Source organism: Pseudophryne corroboree, chromosome 5, assembly GCF_028390025.1.
Source record: "Pseudophryne corroboree isolate aPseCor3 chromosome 5, aPseCor3.hap2, whole genome shotgun sequence".
NCBI classification, from domain to species: domain Eukaryota; kingdom Metazoa; phylum Chordata; class Amphibia; order Anura; family Myobatrachidae; genus Pseudophryne; species Pseudophryne corroboree.
The window spans coordinates 178,838,274-178,851,771 of NC_086448.1; the positions used below are offsets into that span (position 1 = coordinate 178,838,274).

General features: G+C 45.7%; 1 protein-coding gene and 1 long non-coding RNA gene across 3 annotated transcripts in view; one reads left to right on the forward strand and one right to left on the reverse strand.

The window, feature by feature from the left end:
• The window catches only part of DNAJB6 (DnaJ heat shock protein family (Hsp40) member B6), a 228,935-nt gene extending 227,622 nt beyond the window's left edge, over positions 1-1,313 (forward strand). For both annotated transcript variants that reach the window (XM_063921906.1, XM_063921905.1), the window contains exon 10: positions 664-1,313. In XM_063921906.1, the coding sequence (XP_063777976.1) occupies positions 664-746 (83 nt within the window). In that variant the 3' untranslated portion in view covers positions 747-1,313. The remainder of the gene's footprint in view (positions 1-663) is intronic.
• Positions 1-13,498, reverse strand: part of LOC134927446 (uncharacterized) — a 56,258-nt gene that overhangs the window by 16,855 nt on the left and 25,905 nt on the right. The window lies entirely within an intron of this gene.

Consider the following 13,498-nt stretch of genomic DNA (forward strand, 5'->3'; position numbering starts at 1 on the left):
GATAACGTCATGTTCCAAAAACAGGTTTGGGTTTGGTGGCTTTGATAAATGGAAGGAGAGATGTTCAAGATGAGCAGCGATCCGGCTGGCCAAGCACGTGCAGTACAGTCAGTGCACCAAATACAAACCTGTTTCTACAACATGACGTTATCACCGTACACCTCAACAAGTTGGGAATGAATTTCTGCTGCTGATCTGCCCTTTAAATTCAGAAATCTGATCACACTACGCAACTGAATGTGTGACCATGTTTCCACCAGCCCACGCCATCTTACAGCTGATGTTGGGACAGTATGACTGATATGACGCGCAGTCTAATGGCCGTGATTGGAAGCAGTGGTCTTCCTCCCCTGCCCTGTCAGGAAATTAGAATGGAAAGAGAACATTACACATGTGAGAGTCTTGTTACCTTACTTATTAATTCACCCTCCTATTTACAGTTAATGGCTAATCCTTGTAGATGATTATAAATTATTTGGCACAGATAGCACAGTGAATATAATATTATTGTATAGCTTCGCTTAAAAACAATGGCATTTTCCATTTAGTGGTCAAGAGTAATTGGACCATAAGAACTAAGATCTCTTTAGTAAATTACCATAATACTATATGTTCAAGATAAACATGACCTACAATCGTTGTTCTCTGGCGGTCTCTCCTCAGGACACAAGGAGGGTAGCAAGAGAAAGAGACAGAAGCATCGAGAGGAACAGAAGAAAGTGAAGTCTTCTAAACCGTACCACTAACCTGGACTCACAAGATCTACCTCGCGTACACCAGAAAGCACCGCCGGTCCATGGCCGAAACATTAACACCTTTGTTTCTGTATATATATCTTGCTTCTGTTTTTTTTTCAGCTTTATCACCTTAGTGGACTGAACTAAATTGTGATAAATGCCTAATGGCTGCAGTCGCCCATCTTTCTGCACACTGTGAATGAGTTTCCCTCTGCCAGTACGATGACCGCTGGTGCTTGGCAGGTGAGCAGCGCTGCGGTCCAGCGCAGGGAAGCGTCATCACGGCATGTTGATTAGATTCCAGCAACCATGAATTTAGTAGAATGTTTTGTTATTACCCAACATTTAAGGGGTTTAAATTATATTGTTATTGCACTAGAAATATTTTATTTTATTGTTTAGTGTTACAAACCAGAGGTATCGCATCAATGCTGAGTGAGGGTGTTCATTTTGGCAGTAGTTCAGGATTGCCAATGTTTGTTAAAAAAAAAAATCATAGTAACTAATAATAATGATGATGAATAAAAGAATGTACCCTCCCCTGGAAATAAATATACCGCACTGGTTCTTGTGGAATACTGTTTGTGTTTTTATTGTTTCTAAGACTTACTGTCTGTGGACATTATACTCCTGGAACGCTTTCAAAAACTGAAGAAAAAAAAAAGAATTTGTTCTGCATATATTTGCAGTGAGGGAAGTCAGCTAGCGGGGGCTTCGTTTTAGGGTTAGCACTAAGGAGACATTAATCTCTGTTCTGGTTTTTTCTACCTGTAGACAGAGCAGAAATGTGGCGGTGAGGCCAGTGTACCAGGCGTCTTTGATTCCTATGAAGAAAAATACATGTACGCGAGTTACTCACATAATGCAGGACTGATGTGGGTGCAGGGGGAATAAAGATGCATACTATTTTTCACATTTTTCTGATGTGGAGAAATCCATCCTCAGGGCCTGTGGGGTTTTTATCGTAGATCGACTGTCACCTGCTGTATAGGGAGGTCTGTACATTGGGCCTAATTCAGTAAGGATAGTAAATTCTGCTAATTAGCAGAATTTGCAATCCTTTTCCTAGCATGCAAGGGGCCTCCCATCGCTGGGTAAGGCGCCTCCCCATTCAACAAGCATTTCTGCTTGTTAGCAGAAACAGAGTACGGCTCCTGCCACAGGAGTCCTGCCGCCACATTCTTGATTGCGGCGGCTGCGTGTGACATCATGCAGCCCCTGTGATCACGCCCCCCCTTCGTCCACCTCCTCCCACCGATCGCGCCGCACTGCCCCTACAACGCTCTGTCTCCTCCCTGAAAACAGGCAGAGGTGAACGCATTTGATCCCCCCCCCCCCCCGCCCCACAGAAAGGACGGACGGTCGATCGTAAAAATTCTGGTTGGGTCGCGATTTGCGATCCAACATGAATTAGGCCCATTATTTGCACTTGTTGCTGCAATATTGGTTTTTAGTTCTGCAATTTGGCATAAGAGAAATAGAGAGATGTACTAAGCAGTGAAAACAGTGGAGAAGTTGCCCATGACAACCAATCAGCTGCTCTGTATAATTTTAATAATTTTATAGTATGCAAATTACAACTGTTACTGCAATGCTGATTGGTTGTAATTTGGCAACTTCTCCACACTCTTCACAATAGTTCTGAGAACATAAGGAAGTAGGCATCTTTTAGTGCCATAAGACCTCTTTAGGCAAACTTGGACACAGGCATACTATGACTGACTGGCACACATTCATTTATTTATTCAGTTTAGTGCAGTTTGGTCCCGTGACTCCATTAAGACTCCCTGAGCAGTGGGTGATAGGGTTATTTATGTTATAAAAGGCATTTAGAGACAACCCAGGACAACACTGTATAGTTCGTTTTTGGATATAGAAAAGATTTTATATTTGTAGCGACCAACCTTCGATGTTTGTTATTTTAATACCCCCCCCAACCACCACCTCCCACAACAAAAGTATATGCTCTCGGACATTGGGGGTCATTCCGACCCAATCGCACGCTGCGCTTCTTCGCAGCCGTGCGATCGGGTCGGAACTGCGCATGCGCGGCGGCTGCATTGTGCAGGCGCGTCGTCGAAGGAAGCGGTCGCAGCAGCGGCCGCAAGAAGATTGACAGGAGGAAGACGGATCCGGGCAGCAACTCACCATTTTCGGGGAGTGGTGAGTCCAACACAGGCGTGTCCAGGCGTTTGGAGGGCGGATGTCTGACGTCAATTCCGGGACCTGCATCGCTGGAACGATCGCACAGGGTAAGTAATTCTTACCCTGGTCTTCTTTTACAGGAAACTTTTTTAGCATAGCAGGGCTGCACAAGCGTTCTCAGCCCTGCTATGCAGATATACACTCCCCCATAGGCGGCGTCTAGTTGATCGCTCGGGCAGCAAAAAGTTGCTACGTGCGATCAACTCGGAATGACCCCCATTGTGGAGTATGTTCTCTTGGACATTGTGGAGTTATGTATTAATGACCTAGATTTTTAATACTAAAAGTCCGATATTTTATCCTGATGGAAATGACTGAGGTAAGACATGATATGGATGGGTAGTTCACTCTGCACAAATGTGTTTCATTAATAATTATTCAAGTGTTTTAAGGGGAGCAATGAAGGTTTCCATATAATTGTATTTTCAGTGTCTTATAATGCCACTTCCTTAGTGCCGACTAATACATTAATGACACCTGCATGCCAGTCTGCCTGCATTCACCTTACTCATTGTTCTGCTCTGTCACAAGACCTCAGGGTGTTACAACACATTATTATTAATGTCTGAGCCTTTTCCTGTTTATGATTAGTCTGGTAGATGGGGAGTGTAGGTGTGTCCTACAGCCAGTATTTATGGAATAATGTGTTCAGGTCACTAGAAAGTAGTGATGCTTCTAGTGCTGAATATTACATGCTTAAAACAATTATCTTGCCACATAACTGGAAAACACACATGCATTTTTAAATAATATCTTTATTAGTTTGATGACAAAGAAAAAAAAAAGGATTTTAATACCTACCGATAAATCCTTTTCTCTTAGACCGTAGAGGATGCTGGGGAGACTTCAAGAACCATCGGGTATAGACGGGATCCGCAGGAGACATGGGCAGTTTAAGACTTTCAAATGGTGTGACCTGGCTCCTCCCTCTATGCCCCTCCTCCAGACTCCAGTTTAAGGAACTGTGCCCAGGGAGACGGTAACCACAACCAATAACTGCAGATACAGTACGCACTGGGACGGGCGCCCAGCATCCTTTACGGACTAAGAGAAAAGGATTTACCGGTAGGTATTAAAATCCTATTTTCTCATACGTCCCAGAGGATGCTGGGGAGACTTCAAGAACCATGGGGTTATACCAAAGCTCTAAAATGGGCGGGAGAGTGCGGATGACTCTGCAGTACCGAATGATCAACGTGAGGTCAACCTTGGCCAAGGTATCAAAACTGCAAAACTTAGCCCAAATGTTTGCTAAATAGCTGCTCGGCAAAGATGCAATGCCGAAACTCTCCGGTCAACCGCCGCGGACGAGCCCACCTTTCTAGCAGAATGGGACTTCATCTATTTCGGTAACGGCAAACCTGCCGTGAGACGAGTATGCTGAATTGTATGACAGATCCAGCGCGCAACGGTCTGCTTGGAAGCCGGACCCCCACTCTTGCTGGGAGCAAACCGGACAGACAGAGCCTGTTTTCCTAAACGGAGCCGTCCTGGCGACATAAATTTTCAAACTCTGACCACATGCAGAGACATCGATTCAGCGAAGACATCCGAAGCCACAGGTACCCAATAGGTTGGTACATGTGGAAAGAAGGAACCACCTTCGTAGAAATTGTTGAGGAGTTTCCAACTCTGCTCTATCTTCATGGAAGATCAAACAAGGTCTCTAGTGAGACCAGACCGCTAACTCAGACACTCGCCTTGCATATGCCAAGGCCAACCTGACGACCCCTGAACAAGTGAGGAATTTCACTCCGCCTTACGTAAAAGGTTCAAACCCTTGTGATTTGAAGGAACTGCATCACCCCATTAAGATTCCCTGGTGCCACTGGGGCACAAAAAAAAAAGGTTGGATGTGCAACACTCCCTTCACAACAGTCTGAACTTCTGACAAGGAGTCCAATTGATTCTGAAGGAAAACCGATAAGGCCGATTTTAATAGTTGAAAACTCTGCCGTAGGAATCTTCATGGATTCACACCCAAGAAACCTATTTCCTCCAAAAACGATAGTAATGTTTAGACATTACCCCTTTTCTAGTCCGAATAAGTGTGGGAACTATTTCCATCGGAATACCCTTACGGACTAGGATCTGGCATTCAACCGCCATGTCGTCAAACTTAGCCGCGGTAAGTCCTAAAACACACATGTCCCTTGTCGCAACAGGTCCTCGCGCAAAGGAAAAGGCCAGGGATCTCCTATGAGTAATTCGTGAGCTCTGGATACCAAGCTCTCCTTGGCCAGTCTGGGACCATGAGGCTCGGCCGAATTTTCTTTGTATGAACCCAGAACTTTCGGAACGCGAGAAAATGTAGGGAATACATATACCGACTGAAAACACCCACGGTGTCACCAGTGTATTCACTGTTCCTGTTTGAGGGTCCCTTGACCTGTAACTCTGAAGCTTCTTGTTGGAACGAGATGCCATCATTCCTACTTGAGGAAATCCCAACGACATGTCACCCCTTCGAAGACTACTTGAAGGAGGTCTCCCCACTCCTGGATGTAGACCGTCTGCTGAGGTCTGCTTCTCAGTCGTCCACTTCTGGAACGAACATCGCTGACAAAGCGCTTGTATGTTTCTCCGTCCAGCGGAAAATCCTTGTGGCTTTTGCCATTGCTGTCCTGCTTTTCGTTTGTAGAAAATCGTTGTAAACGGCCCTTAATTCTAGACCGATTATGTGGTGACAAGTTTCCTAACTTGACCAACTTCCTTGGAAGTTTTCCCCCTGAGTGACTGCCCCCCAGCCTCGGAGGCTTGCATCCGTGGTCACCAGGATTCAACGTGATCTCGAACCTGTGCCCCTCTAGGAGATGAGAACTGCGCAGCCACCACAAGAGTGAGATTCCGGCCTTGGAAGACAGGATTATCCTCCGGTGTATGTGTAGGTGGGAACCGGACCACTTGTCCAACAGGTCCCTCTGGAACACCCTGGCATGGAAGCTGCCAAATCGAGTGGCCTCATAGGCCGCCATCATCTTTTCCAGCAACCGAATGTATTGATGAAATTACACTCTTGCTGGACTCGGAATTTGTTTGACCAGACTCTGGATCTCCAGAGCCTTCTCCACTGGAAGAAAAAAACTATTTTCCTAGTATTATTCCCAAAACAGACAACCGCGTTGTTGGGACCAATAGTGATTTTGGCAAATTCAGGAGTTCACCCTGTTGTTGAAGAACTGACAGGGAGAGTGCAATGTTTTGCACCAACTGGTTTCTTGAACTCGCCGTTATCAGGGAATTGTCCCAGTACGGGATAATTGTGACTCTGTACTAGCGACGGAGAACCATCATTACCACTATCACCCTGGTGAAAATCCTTGGAGCCGTGGACAGACCAACGGCAATGTCTGAAAATTGGTAATGACACCCCTGAATCGCAAACTTCAGGCAAGCCTAATGCGGAGGAAAATGTAATTAGGCCTTCTTTGTGTCTACTGAGACCATGAAAAAAAACTCCTTTTTCCAGATTGGAGATCACTGCCCTGAGAGATTCCATCTTGGATTTGAATTTCTTTAAGTAGAAACTAAGGGATTTCAGATTTAGGATTGGCCTGACTGAGCTGTCTGGTTTCGGGACCACGAAGAGGCTTGAATAAAAACCTTCTCCCTGTTGTGCCAGGGGAAAAACCAGGTCAATGACCTGATCCAGATACAACCTTTGTATTGTGTCGCATACTACCTCCTCGTCCGGAGGAGAATCTGTAATTTGAAAAATTGGTGAGGGGAAACGTCTGGAAACTCCAATATGCACCCTTGGGACACTATTCGTAAAACCCACGGGTCCAGGTCCGTTCCAGGACTGACCGAAGAGTCTTTAGACGAGGTCCCACCGGTGTGGGCTCCCGCAAGAGAGTCCCAGCGTCATGCAGTGGATGTAACAGAACAGAGGATGTCTGCTCCTTTGATCTTGAAGAGGCTGCTGACCTCTTCCCTTTCCTCCTTCCTCTACCTGCAAAGAAAAGGGGGGATTTGTATCTATTATGGCGAAATGACTGCATCCGACAATGATGCGTCAACATCCATTGTGAGGGAACATATGGCAAGAAGGTAGACTTACCAGCGTCATCTGCCGAGATCAACTAACGAGGCCGTCACTAAACCAGGCTTTACCTTCATAGGAAAGGAAACTCCATTTCTTCTCTGAGTCAGCACCAGCATTCCATTGGTGAATCTACAACGCCCTCCTAGCCGAGACCGCCATGGAATTGGCCCGCGAACCCGAGTCCTATATCCCTTGTAGTTGCACGGCAGTGTGCTGCAGTGTCCTAGATATGACCCAACTTAAGGAGTATCCCATCTCTCCCCAGGGTATCTGTATCGGATGACAAGGTAACCGACCATTTCTTTTTTTTAAACATTACATTTTTATTGAAGAGTTTTCACACAGAAATGGGGAACAGAAAAAAGAGATAAGGGAAACATAGGGGTAGTCCAGAATGGTTACAATAATCAAAGCACACACAACGCACAGTTGGATGAGTAAACAATTGGTTACATTGGGCGTTCAGAAACAGGAAGAAGAGAGCACAGAGAAGAGACATATCAGATATTTTTTATTTATTTATCTTTTTTGTTATCACAACATTCTTGAAGAGGTCAGTCTAGGTGGGGCAAAGCACAGATATATCAATTGGAGAACTATAGACGGTTAGCCTACCTTCTCTTCCCCTATAGTCGGACCAACTTAACCATTTCAAATGGATCGAGTTAGCTGAGGAAGAATATTTAGCTTCCGCTGTTTCGAAAATGAAATGTTTATGAATCTTATTTTGAATAATCGCTAGGGAAGGAATATTCTCAGATTTCCACAACTGTGCTATAGCAGCTTTAGTGGCTATCAAGATATGCCCCAAGACGTAGCGATCACCTGCAGAGAGGTGATTTACGTACAAATGAAATAACGCTAAAGCTGGGTCCCGGGGGATGATGAACCCTAGAACCATGCTAGCCATATTGAAAACTTCTCTCCAAAGTGGTTGTACACGAGGGCAGGCCCCAAAAATATGAAAGATATCCCCCGTAGAGCCGCATTTTCTCCAACATAATTTAGATTGTGAAGGCCAGATTCTATTTTGTCTTTCAGGGGTGAAGTAGGCCCTTTGTATAAGTTTGTAAAACATTTCGGAGTGGTTAACACATTTGGAGACTTTAAAACAAGATCTAAATATACTGTCCCAATCGGCATCAATAAAGGATCTATTCAAATCACTTTCCCATAAAATCTGAGCTTTTAATTTAGTCTGTGTGCTGTTTGTCAATTGAAAATGATACCACCACGTAATCCCATATTTATGCGAGGACGTCTCCAATCGGCTTTTAATATAAGCCGGAGAAGAAGGTTTGTGAAGATGTGGGGGAGTGAATGAGTGTAACCAACTTCTCACCTGCAAGTATTTGAAAAAGTCTTGAGTCCGAATCCCAAATCTCTCTTGTAATTGGGAAAAGGACATCAAGACGTCTCCTAAAAATAAATCGCCCACCATGGAGAGCCCCTTCTGAATCCAATCCTCTAGGGAAATATTAGGAATCAATGACATAGGAGCGATTAACGACAGGCAGGGGGACGGTAATTTAATCTCTTCCGAAGAGGATACTAGTTTATGCCATGAATCTAGGGTCGTAACCGACCATTTCTGACTACTACTACTCCCCCGTGCACATGCAGTAGCAGGTATAATTAACGTACGCATGGACACATAACTTGAATATAACGTAGCTTCCTGCATACAATCCTTTGTGACAGGGGCCCGTGCAGAACAGGGGGTAACACCCACTTTATCCTCTCTGCGGCGGGAAAAGAATAAACACTCGGAAATTTCTCGAGGATTTGAAACCATCTTGTCAGGGCTGACCCCGACTTTTTTCAACAGAGCGCTCAGCACCTGAGAAGGAGGAACTTAACCTCAGCATTCAGTATAAATATATATATATATATATATATCCATACCCATACACCCATATACATATACACATATATATATATATATATCTCATATATATATATATATATATATATATATATATATATATATATAACTTTTTAACTTTTTGTCAGGAACAGCAGGGTCCCTAGTGACGTTAATACGTTCTTAATGTGTATGAAACATGTACTGAATGCTGTATATTATTTTGTGGATCTAATCAGGAAACATTACGGTCGACAGAAGAACAGTATTCGTGTCGATATCCGGGAGTAGTAACTGGGCAAAATAACCATTTTTGCGACCCCAAGGGAGCTGAGGGAAATATATTCTATGAATATGACACCCTCCATAAATATTACTTTGTCTGTGTCTGGACACAGCTTTATGCAACCTTACTATACATATAGGTATAGCCCTTTCTTTTTTTTTTCTTTTTTTTAGTCAGATATTGGTGGTGCCGACAGGGTCACCCACACACTTCTGTGTCCCCATATAGTTTTCTCTTGGGAAAAACATCTACCGACATGTTAAAAATAAATAAATCCATGGACCATCAGGAGTCGGCGGTGCCGACAGGGTCACTGCCACAGCCGTTTGAGGCAGAGCACTCAGCCCCAGACATGCCGACACACGTGTAGGAAACATTACACTGGCTATAAGGGATGACCCCAGTACATTCTGTCAGGGAACACAAAAGGAGTTTACCAGCTCACCACCCAGCGCTCAATCCTTATATATTGTGCTTTATTATTGGGATGCAGTCAGCATCCCGCTGGACGGGATCCCGGCGGTCGAATTACCGACGCCGGAATCCCGACATATTCTCCCTCCGTGGGTGTCCACGACACCCATAGAGGGAGAATATAATAGTGTGCCGAGCGTAGCGAGCGAAGCGAGCCCGCAAGGGGCTGCGTTCCGATCGCCACCCCTGTCGGGATTGTGTGGTCGGGATTCCGGTGTCGGTATTTCGACCGCCGGGATCCCGTCCAGCGGGATTACGTACTGATCCCTTATTATTAACTTATCTTGCACCAATCAACTGTGCCCCCCCCCCCCTTCGTTTTTCACCCTGTTATTTACAGTAGTGTTTTGGAAGGACCAGCGTCTCTGTGGAGAGAAAATGGCGCTGATGTGAGCTGTGAGGGCTAAGCCCCGCCCCCTCAATGGCGCGCTTCAGCCCTGCTATTTCTTTAATATATTTATACTGGCAGGGGTTGGATATAGTGCCCGCGCCGTGCACCCTACAGTGCCGCTTTGTGTGGGAGCATGGCATGCAGCGCAGCCGCTGTGCGGTACCTCAAAAGCCGTCACTGAAGTCTCCTGATCTTCTTCTACTCACCTGTCTTCTTAATTCTGGCTCTGCAAGGGGGGTGACGGCGGGCTCTGGGAATGAACCCCTAGACGTACCTAGTGTTCCAAACCCTCAGGAGCTAATGGTGTCCTGTAGCCAAGAAGCAGAGCCTTTAAACTCATCAGAAGTAGGTCTGACTTCTCTCCCCTAAGTCCCACGAAGCAGGGAGACTGTTGCCAGCAGTTCTCCCTGAAAATAATAAACCTAACAAAAGTCTTTTTCAGAGAAACTCAGTAGAGCTCCTCAGTGTGCATCCAGTCTGCCTGGGCACAGATCTAAACTGGAGTCTGGAGGAAGGGCATAGAGGGAGGAGCCAGGTCACACCATTTGAAAGTCTTAAAGTGCCCATGTCTCCTGCGGATCCCGTCTATACCCCATGGTTCTTGAAGTCTCCCCAGCATCCTCTAGGACGGGTGGTATTCATGTGACCGGCGGTCTGCTGACCGACAGTCACATGACCTCCACCATCCCGCCGGCTCAGTATCCCGATGGTCGGCATGCCGACCAACAGGGACTATTTCCACTCGTGGGTGTCCACGACACCCATAGAGTGGGAATAGAACCCGTGGCGACCGCAGGTCGCCACCGAGCCCGTAGCGCAGCGAGCCCGCAAGGGGCTTGCTGCACTCGCCCCTCCCCGCCGGGATCCCGGCGTCGGTAAGCTGACCGGCGGTTAGGAGACCGCCGGTCAGCCATACTACACCCTCTAGGACGTATGAGAAAAACGAATAAGTAGTAAAGAAATTAATGCAGATACTGTATAGTTGACAAGATGCTGTAAAGGTCCCCATATACTACTGTGACTTCTCCGAGGGGAGAAGTCGCATACGTCTTCTTTAAACTGCCCGACAGCTTCACGGGCAGCAGGATCACATACATAACATCGTGTGCAGCACTTTTGCATACGATGTATCGTACGCAATCCCAGCTAAGGCTGCCGTCTCCGAGAAATCTATAGTGCAGACTTTGCAATCTACAGGCTCCGATCCGATCAGCATAGGACATCGGATTGGATTTACATGCGATGGGTAATGCAATAATGAAACAAAATATTACAGAGGAACACACTGTTGGCAAACCTGTGTAAACTGTAGAGGACTGAACCAAAAAATAAACGAAGTGGAAGAAAAAAACAAGGCAGAACATGGGACAACGAGGAAGGACAGAAAGAAGAGGGGGGAAAGGGGACATGAAGGAATCAGTGTGTGGTGGGGGATAAAAAGGAAAAGAGACTGCTCCATATCGAATGAACATGTCTGACACCGTCCAACACCAGTAAATGAAGAGAAATTGCTATAAGACAAATAGAAAGACACTCTACTATAGGCAAGTGTACATCAATAGGTAAAAACAACCTAAGCTGGCTTTCAAAACCACCAAAACCAAGATCCAGGTCAGGGGTTCAGAGCCAAAGAAGACCCAGAGAACCATGATTAGCATTTTGGAGGCCTAAGGGGAACTCTGGGTGAGAGTATCTTTGAAGGCTGCAAAGTCCAGCCAACGGAACCAAGTATCCGTAAAGGGTTTGGGTACGGAATCCCGGCCGCCAGAATGCCGGTAGGGAGCGAGTGGAACGAAGCCCTTTGCGGGCTTGGTTCTATTCCCACTCCATGAGTGTCGTGGACACCCAGGAGTGGGAATAGCTGTGGAGGTGCGGTCGGGATTCCAACTACTTCCCAACTAAAGGCCTTTTATCTGCCGTCTGCAGAAGTCAATATATCATCCATCTAAAGAAATCTATCTTAGCAAACCAGTTAGAAACAATTAGAAGAGAGAAGGAATGCCAATGCACTGGAATAACTGCCTCAGCGGCATAATTCAAATGACACAATGGGGATTTCTTGTATTCTGTGAGGGGTAGAGGGGACAAATGAAATGGCCAAAACACAGGGTCCTCCGGGACTGGTTCCCCGAAAACTTAGCTTCCAGAAGGGCCCGAGGCTCGTGCATTGCCACCCTATGTGAAACAGGTTACCATGAGCATTAGAACAACCTGTATTGGGAACACCAGTCCCCATCTTAGAGAGAGTGAGTATCTGGACATTTATACTATTGGGACAGCAGTCTGTATTGAGGGGGTAATTCAAACCGGATCGCTCGCTAGCTGTTTTTTGCAGTCCTGCGTTCACATAGTCGCCGCCCACAGGGGAGTGTATTTTAGCTGTGCAAGTGTGCGATCACATGTGCAGCTGAGTGGTACAAAAAGATTTTGTGCAGTTTCTGAGTAGCTGCTGCGATCACCTCAACCTATCTGGGATCGGAATTCACGTCAGACACCCGCCCTGCAAACGCTTGGGAACGCCTACGTTTTTCCAACCACTCCCAGAAAATGGTTAGTTGACACCCACAAACACCTTCTTCCTGTCAATCACCTTGCGAATGCCCGTGCAAATGGATTCTTCACACAAACCCATCACAGAGCAATGAACCACTTTGTACCTGTGGGACGCACCTGCGCATTGTGGTGCATGCGCAGTTCTGACCTGATCGCTGCTCTGCAAAAAACGCTAAAGAGCGATCAGGTCTGAATTAGCCCCCCGAGTCTCCACCATGCAGGAACAAGGTGAACTAGCATGAGTTAAGCAGAATATTTTTTCCCACTTATCTTCACCCAAATCCTCTCCATTCTCTTGTTCCCAGGTTTTAGTATATTGTGGAAGCATTAAACTGGCATCCGCTGACATGAGGTAATTTAGCAGCGAGATAGCATAAGTTGGGGCAATAGGGCTAGCATAAGTATTCAAAAATGCGCCAGCGGTACTAAGCAATTGGAGGATGCCGTTTGCCCCCACTCACTAACTGCCCAGCTTGGAACAGTCCTGTGTCATACCAATGTCTAAATGCTCTAATGTCAACACATACAGGATGCTCTACTTAATATTAACTGTATATTTTTTAATGCAACCATACATACATGTCCACATATGCCTATCCTCAATCGTGCCAAATAGCCCCATTTAGTGCACCAAAACACTAATCCTATATACCTAGTACACTAGAAACTAATGAAATCGCAAAATGGAGGAAGGTATACAGTGTAAACAGGGATAATGCAGGTCCGATATGAGTGACCTGCACCATGCATCATTATGCTTAATCAGCGACTTAATAACAATGCCTATGATACAGAAATACTAACCCTAAGTACCTACTACACTATATGCATACTAAGAGGCAAAATCATAAAACAAAAACAATGTTGAGGAGAAAGTGTGCCAGATGGCAAAAGCCAGGTGTGATACAAGGGACCTGTGCCACACATTCTTATGTTTTACCTG